The following is a 9,130-nucleotide window of genomic DNA, read 5'->3' as shown; positions in this document are numbered from 1 at the left end:
GAAGCATCTTTTGTTCTCTTCCTGTTGTATTTTGAAATGGATGGTTCTCTGTTATAGAATCACAGAATCATTATGGTTGGAAGAGACCTCAAAGATCATCAAGTCCAACCATATACCTGATGCCACCATGTCCACTAAACCATGTCTTGAAGTACCACATCTAAAATATGTATATATTCCACAGTGCTGCATGCACACCTGCATTAGCTGTCACTCCATTCCTTAGTTGCACAGAGCAAATGTATCTGGTATCGTACAAAAAAGTACGCTCTTTCTGAAGCACGCCCATGGAAATTGTCAGATGAATTTAAATGCCTTCCACAGGCAGAACTGACATCTAGCCCCAATATACGCAATTCCTCATTTTCCCACCAGCCAAACCGCTGAGTTTTTATGGTTACATGTTGGCATTTCATGCTACGTGGAGAAGGGCAATAGTATCCATCTACTGCAGAATCAATCAAAATTCACAGTTGATTCACCTACGCGTACTTTAGGTCATTAGGAAAGCCTATTTCATTTTTACCGCACCGAGCGAGCTGTGCTGCTCAAAACAGAGCTTTCGCAGGACAGAGGAATTTTCATGCTGGAAGAAGGAGAGAGAAGCTGTCACTGATTTACCCTTGCTGAGGCCTTTCACTTCCATAATAAAGTAAGAAATAACTTTCTGTCCCCAAGAAGAAATATTAGGGAGCAGTTACAATAAATTAAACAGTGGGTAATAGAGAGATGTTGAAAATCAACAGGATCTCAACATCAGAGATTCGAAACATGAAAAGTAGGCAGGCAGTAGAAAGAGGTAAGGGAGGTTATTTCAGGGTATTTACCTGCAAGTTTATTAGTCATTTAACTGGCGATTTTGACTTGCTAAAAACAGAAGGTAAAGAATGTCATGTAGCTATGTCATGCTACTACTAAATAAAACCAAGAAATAAGGTAACCGGAGGCAGGTTTGGGGGGGAAGGCAGGGGGGTTAGAAAAAGTGGCATAAATTTACAGTTCTGGAATATCCAAGAGCTTGAAGGCAAAGCCAGGTGCACTCTGCTTAGTTTCCACCACAGCTTAGTTTTTGACCACAGCTGTGGTGGAAATGGGCCAGAAGCATATCATGATCCAGTGCTGGAGGATATCCTATGTATAAGCTAAAGAAAAGTTAAACGTTGCTTAAATATTGAAGAGGTAAAAATGGTAAAATGCTTTCTCAAAGGAAAGCATTGTTTAAGAAAGTAAGTTAGAAGTGAAACTAAAGTGGTTTTTACAAATAAATGTATGAGAATTTGAAAAAGGCACCAAAAATGTACAGGAAGCAGATGTTTTGCTTGCAGGTGTTACTTAAGAGCATAAACAAGTTCTCAGTCAAGGGGGAAAAAAAAAGAAAGACCAAATGTTACTTTTTGATCTTGACTCCTCCCAAGACAAGGCTGACAGTTGTCTGACAGACATCAAATAGAGCGGTAAGATAAAACCATGCTACTACCTGCTGCAACTCAGCAAAACAATGGGAAATGGGAGGAGAAAAAAAAAAAAACAAAAAACAAACAAAAAAACCACAAAAAAACCACAAAAAAACCCAGCAGCCGAAACAACCCTGCACTCTGTGGGAGAACTGAAGTAATGCTGTGCTAGACTGGATTTTTTTTATCTTAAGGTTAAGTAATACATACTTAATATGCCCCCTTCTGATGAAAGGCTGTTAAATCTTCAACAAGATTGATTTAATTTTCTCAAATACAGCAAGGAAGAATCAGGACAGCTTTGTGTGACACAAATTAGCCCTCAGCACAGGTATGTTTTATTTGAAACGACGCTTTTTCGCTCTGCCAACCCGCAGCCTTACACCGTGGGTACACTTGCTGACAGCGCGCTCAGCTCACCTACCAGCTCATCAGCACCAAAAGGGAAGTTTTCTCCTGCTCCCCTCCCTGCACCCGCCCAGGCTGTTCCACAGCTCCTCCTCTACAGATGCCATTACGTACACTCAGCTACCTGGGGAAGTTCATAGTCTAGGTTCATTTTTCCCCAGATGTCTGAAGCCTTATTGATTTTTAATTCCAATATGGTTGCAACACAACGGCAACACCATCTGATCGGTTAACATTCAAGAGGATCACTTCACGCATCTTCCTTAACGCAATTATTTACACAAGAATGCGTATGCAAACTCTTAGATGCCAAACAGATGAAAACATCTGATGCTTACTGACTTTTTTTTTTTAAGGTAACAGAAGCAGCACTAGGCTATCAGCTCTCAAACTGAAGTCCAGATTAAGACCGCAACTACAGTTTTCTACTTGCTACTCATTCCCTGCATTACCACCTTTCTCTTGAAAAGTACATTTTCAACAGCATGAAGAACAGCTAAGAACCAAAAACTACGCCACTTAGATTGTGAGTTGTTAGTCAATGCAGGAGCGACAGAAACATCCTTTCATAATCAAGATTTATTTGGCTTTTGTTTGGTGATCACAGACACTATGAACAATTTTACAATTGTTTGTATTCGCATACTTTTTTAAATCTAAAAACTATAATTCTGTTGGTTTTTTTTTCTATGACTATTTCAAATATCTTTCGTTTGATCTCTGTAGACAAGCTGTCCTTTAAAACTGGATGTGAAATTCCAGTATCTCAAATACTGACCTAACAAGTTACATCTGCCAAGCAGGAACTTAACTCAGTCAGTATCTAAAGATATAATAAAAATTTCCAATTTTTCGCATCACAGCTACAAATTGTTGGAAAAAATAAAGCTGCAACTACCAAAAATAACTTTATCACAGATATACATCACTCAGCAAGAAATCCAACACTAGGGAGCAGTTTTATTAGATAAGCAACTCTACTGATGGTACAACCATAGATGAAGATAAATAACTAAAATGTTAAGACATTCTCAACATATCATTATGAATTCCAAAGTCTGATCTGTGTTATGCTTCATTTAATGGGATAGAAAAACTGTCCCTCAGTCTATGGAACGTGAAGCCTAACCAAGGCTTCAAAGCCCTCTCCTTAATGTAACATGCCATTAATTTCTGGTTTCATAGAAAACAGACAACCAGTACATGATTTTACCACTTAAAAAAAGCATTTACACTTATCTAAATATGTAAAAAAATGGGCTGAGTTGGGATTCTCTCCTTTTTAAAAATGTGTTTTCTAGAACTACTAAAAAACTTGCATTTACAAAATAGTTGATAAAAATATTCCTCTGAATTGTACAAGAAGAAAGATATAAGGACCACCAATTAAAGACTTGGTACCGGATGCTACTCAGACTTAGCTTCTTTCTCTACTGCTGCATCGGATGCTGGGGTCTGAAAAGAAGACAAAAACAACAGAACACTTCAATGCAGAAAGTTTCTAAGTGACTCGGCCCCTTAGTTCATAGTATTTTTAACACACAAGTTAGCTACATTGACAAACAGAACCACCATGACTTGTTTCTACATACCGTGCTTTACAGTCTTAATGAATTGCTGTCACGATCCGCTTATTTCTCTTGAACAACGACCTACTAAAACCAAGCTGTTGTGGAAAGGCTTCTATCTCCTCAGGTGCATCAGTATGAATTTCAGAATGTTATTATTTTTAATACACACTGCAAAGGATTTTTTTTTTTTTTAAAGAACAAAGCCCATTTCAATAATTACTGCCTTTACAACAGGAAAAGGGGGCTTTTTAACCCACTAAGCTAAAATCCCTGCATATAGGGCGGTTAGAAAAGACACTGTAGATACACTTCACACATTTTAAGTTTCAGTGCAGCACTGTTAACATTCTCAACTTTTACCATGTTTTAAAGTAACTAAGACTTAGAAACGCAGTACTGCATTGAATTAAACATAATTTTGTAAAAATACGTTCAGTTAAAGGGAACTGTAGCAGCAAAGCTACACTGTTTTCAAGTCAAGTCTCTATATGCTGCACCTCAACTTCAGAACAAGTTCGTACAAACTTAAAATTACAAACGCATTTAGATCGGAAAACTTGCTGTGTTTGCACTGTAGGTTAAAAAAAGGAACGTAACGTATGTATTGACATAAAAGTGATGCTTAATTATGCCAAAGCTTTGCAGCCCCCCCAGCAGAACAGACAGTTTAACCACAGTAGCACCCTCACACCCCTTCAGTCTTTGCTGCCACCTGGGGGAAGCTCTGCAAGGGTGAAGTGCGGAAGCCATTTCCATTCCCAGGCGAAAATTCTCTCTGAATGTCTCCAGAAGTTGTCACCAGCCTCTCACCAGATCATGGATTAACAATCGCATTGCTGACACTACTGTCCTGGTTAAAGACACTAACATCCAACAGGACAGACTACACCTCTGCCTCTTCTAGGCCTGGATGTTACATTAAACCTGCAGTTTTGGCTGGCGTGACCAACGTGAGACCAGCGTGAAGATGTGCCCCAGAAGTCATCATCCATTCCTTGTAAGTTTACATCATCTCTGCACTAGTGTACTAAATAGACCCCCGTTGAGAAATACTGCCAAATTTAGCTTTTGCTGGTATTGCCGAAATACTACATGCACAAATTAAAAGACCAAATTATGCCACAGCAATACAGAGCCAGAGCTACACAGGAAGTTAAGCCAACTAAAGAATTCCTAGCTATAGGACAACTTTTTCATAAAGATCACACTGTAAGCTTGCAAATGAAAAACCGATACTCCAAAGTAAGTTTTCTCGTACACTCAAGTACAACCCTGTACCTTCCTCACCCACCAAAATGCATCATCTACCTAAAAAACCAAATACTCTCTTCCTCTACTTGAAGATCCATCTCCACACTGATACATCGATGTGATAGAATTCAGACAGACCTTTTGTCTATCTTTAAAAAATGATTTTTCAATGCAACAACCAGACCAGAAGCACGAACCACATGTTTAAATTAAAAACTCATGTGACTATCTCATCAGCAAACTCCACTAAACCATTAAAACGAGCAAGGCATTCAATATTGCAGAAACCCGAGACTACTTCTAGGCCTGTTACCACATGAAAACTTGTGTTTTGTCCAGTTGCTAACAGCTGCCCTACTAAGAGGTACTGCTGCTCCCTACAGACCTTGTCCTAAATTTAAAACTAAATTATGTTCACATTCCAGAAAAAGAACACAGTGTGGAAGATGCTCTAAGTTACATGATCAGCAACTCCAAAAACTTAAGCAACATGGCACAGTATTGCAGCCAAGACCGATTTGGCATCTTCGTTTCTTCAGCAATGACGACTATAAGTAGTACTTGCGCCTTCCCTTCCATCCCTGCACCAACCTGTCCTTTCTACCAGCGCTGTCTGTATCTATGATTCCTATAAATGTTATCTCAACTTCAGTTAAACCGTTTCCTCTTTGGGTTTTCAGTGAAAACTGTTCCCATACCCAAGAAAATGAATATTGCATTTGTCAAAAAACTTCTGTAGCAAGAAAGAACCTCTCTTCCAGTAACAGCGGACTAAAACCCAAACCGACCCCCCGCACACACAGAGCAATATCCCCTCTGTACACCCCATATGTGTTATTTTGCCAAGACCTACTTGCAGAGAAACCAGCCCCTCTCTGAAGGACATTATCCCATATCGGAACTTTGGTAAAATTCTCACCTTTTGCCCTCATTTCAGGGACTGTTATCACATCACTGCAACTCTTTTTGGGGCAACTAGAATTTTCCAGGTATATCTACTAATGTTTCAATAGCCTACATCTTGCTTTTGGCAGAAAGAGCTTCTATTAGAACTGTGTATGTTTCTGACAGATGTTTGGGTAAACCAGTGCTGTAAGTTATCCAGCTGCCTTGCACTGAAGAATACAGACAACTTTACCTCCTCACTTTTAGCTTCCCCGTTTTCTGCAGGCAAGTTGTCCTTTGTCTGCTCTTGGTTTGTCTCTTCTGTCTGTTTTCCTTTAGGCCCCTTTTTCCCCTTTGATTGAGCTTTCTTGTCCTCAGATTTATCCTACAATGAAATAAATTGCCAGTAAGTAAATTCCTATGACCTACTAGGTAAACTTTGAAATTAATAAAAACAACCACACAAAACCAAGATGGACTTGCTAAACAGCAAGAGCTACTACCAACAATCAATGAGCTAATATATCATTCAACTGCCAAAAAAGTTTTCCAAACTATACGTAGACAAACAATCAGAGTTTCAGATAGTCTGTAAAATGAGAGGATCAAACCGGGATGAGAAGGTAACTAGATTCTAGTGGCTAGACAGAGCAATTTGTAATACATGATTTAACCTCGTGGTGCGTAAAAACATAGCAATACAGTCCTTCCACTTTGTAAACAGAAAGCACTTCAAACTCTTTTTCCTCTTAAATTGACAGGCGGGAATTTCAGTAACCCAACCTAAAGAAACACATCACCTAGAAGTATCATTTTCAGTGCTCCTTTGTTAGTATCTCAGTCACATCCTCTGTGCCTACATGACTGTTGTTAAATGGGTAGGGAAGAAGTATTTGTTCAAGAGCTACTTTCATATAAATATGGAATACATCCTCCTCACAGCAACCAAATGCTACAAAGTTTGCCTGTCCTCCAGCTGATCCCCCTACTTACAAAATATTTGTATCAATTCTGAATTACATAAACACACTGGTTTTGACACCATCTGTCAAACATTACTTCATAACACAAACAAAAATTTTCAATAGCTTACAAACTGTAACACTTTTTCTGAGCAGGTACAATGTGAATCAGTGGCAAGAGAACGTAATGCATGTATACCTCTAAGCAGGAGGCCACTACACTGATCTACCTTAAAATGTGTCTAATCTCATTAAAAATACTGTGTGCACTTCATAGGTGTTTCTCAAATTATTTATGTCCTAATTTATTGTCTCTGACCTAACATTCACTCCAAGAAATAAAGTTCTCATTTTTGCATGTTTTAAGCACTGTAGAAACCTGGATCTCAGATTACTATTAGAAACCATTTGGTCAGAAGCATTCCATACTATCTTCACTCCAAGCATTCTTCCTTACAAAAAACACGCACCTTCCTTCCTTCACACATGCAACTTTTTAACAGCTATCTGAATACATTTCCTTTTTTACATGAATGCTCATGTAAAATACTGTCTTCGTGAAAATACTGTTTGTCAACCAATTGCAACTATTGAGCAAAAGCTCTAAGTGTTTTACACCACAAAGATGCAGCAAGTTACAGGACATATACAAGAGATGCAAGGTAAAAGAAAAAAAAAATTGATGTTGAAGCATTTTATGTCAAGTAACTAAATCATCAATATCCACAAAACTTTAGGAAGTCTTTGTTCCTATTTTTAGAAAAGGTAATTTTTAAAATCCTCAATGATTTAAAAGCTTTGAAACTTGCTAATGAAAAAAATCCTTTACAAAAATTATAAACACTAAACTCAGTATTACAAATTCAGGTAACAGAATTTTACAACACATAGACTTCTGTGTTTTGATTGTCAAAATATTTTTTTTTTCATTAATATTTATTAAAAAACCCCAAATAACTCCATAATGAGCAAACATCTCCCAACTAGAAAACATACTGTCAGGAAAGTTTCAAAAAGTTACAAAGTTGATGCAAAGAAGCATCTTTTGATGGATTAAATACAGGCAAAAAGATAATGAGGTAAAAAAAAAAACCCACTATCATTTGACTGGTATGTAACAGTGAAATATTTCTGCAACCCATTTAAAGAAAGTCCAGAGATAGTGAAAATGAGAAAGTACTGAAGCTGGAAAAGAAAAACGTGATCAGAACAAAAGAGGTTTTTACATTAACAATGAGAGTTTCCAAATGACAAAAGATTTTAGCGACAGCATGAGTTTTAGAACAAAGAGGATCAAATGTAAAACAAGTTATACATTTATTTGAATTGCCAATGGTAATAAAGATTAAAAAAAAAAGACTGTTCACATATTCACATTACAGCAGCATTCCATGGAGACCTCATGCAAGGTGTTCTACATATTCTAAGATGACAATTGTGATGTACTTGGTTTACACGAGTATGTTCCCAGCTATGCGCTGTGGAAATGTTTCTTTCTAAAAGTAAAGTAATTACAGGCAGCAAGTCAGTATCACGCGTATAAGTCGGCATCAACCAGCAGCATTAAGAACTAGATGCACCACACAAAGACACTGGAAAAAAAAAAAAAAGAGAATCAGAACTGAAGTAAAATTGGAAAGCTTCCCCAAATTCTTTAGGCTTACAACTTTGAGAATGGGAATTCATTGATATTCAAATGGAATGAAGGTGCATTACTGATAAGTAACTGTTCAGTAGGATTAATAAAATGAAAACATCAAAAAGCCTGCAAAGCAGAGTTCTATATTAGTGTATTTGAAATGCTCTTCATCCACACATTAAAAAGAAAAGCTTATAATCACAAAGGAACAGTTAAAAACACATATACCAACAAGCCAACAGATACACAGCCTCCTTCATCTCTCCCAAGAAACAAGTAACTTTATACCTCAGTTATTGGCACTGTGAAGACTATACTGAAAAACTGGAAGATCATACTAAACCACACTTACTTACACATACAAGGACCTGAAAGCTAGACTACACGAATGGAAGCTCAGATCTTTTTTTCAGTGGCTGCTTAAGTAACTGAAATATTTTTTTCCTGTCGCAACACACTGCTTTAAATTGTGAGTATATTTTATCCTCTTTTGTTACAGTGATGACATACAATCCTACATACGGTTGCTTCAACATTCAAGTCGTTCTGCTCAGTACCAAACTACCATCTAACACTCAGGAACCACGTTTCTACACAATACTTTTGAGTGCTTAATCAGGATCTACTCCAACAGTGGTGGAATGTACCTGTAGATATTGGCAGAAGCACCTGAAAATGATACTTCAAGCTAAATGAGCGTACCCCAAAAACGAATAAAAGACACCAAGCATCGACGACCCGACAAGGGATGATGCACAAGGCACTCCCCCACCTCCTCTCCCTCAACCTCCTCCCAGCGACTCTCACCTTTGCCGCCAACTTTTTTGGTTTCGGCTCTGCTTTGGCAGGAGCAGGTTTCTGAGAAGAAAGAACAAGTAAAGGAGAGATTCAGCCCTTCAGCAATCCCCTCGGCGGCACAGTGGCCGCACACCACTCCCGCCCAGCCCGGCAGGGACACCC

General features: G+C 38.2%; 1 protein-coding gene across 1 annotated transcript; it reads right to left on the bottom strand.

Moving 5' to 3' along the window:
• Positions 1–2,423: 2,423 nt before the first annotated feature.
• On the bottom strand, positions 2,424–9,028 carry HMGN1 (high mobility group nucleosome binding domain 1; the record flags this gene model as incomplete). Its single annotated transcript, XM_009699983.1, has 3 exons — positions 2,424–3,317; positions 5,823–5,954; positions 8,978–9,028. Coding segments are annotated over 3 exons (231 nt in total), but the record flags the coding sequence as incomplete, so codon positions are not given.
• Positions 9,029–9,130: the final 102 nt, after the last annotated feature.

This window comes from Cariama cristata, unplaced genomic scaffold, assembly GCF_000690535.1.
Source record: "Cariama cristata isolate BGI_N322 unplaced genomic scaffold, ASM69053v1 scaffold15795, whole genome shotgun sequence".
Lineage (NCBI taxonomy): Eukaryota > Metazoa > Chordata > Aves > Cariamiformes > Cariamidae > Cariama > Cariama cristata.
Note: the sequence above shows the minus strand (reverse complement) of the source record. Positions and strands in the feature narration are given on the sequence as shown.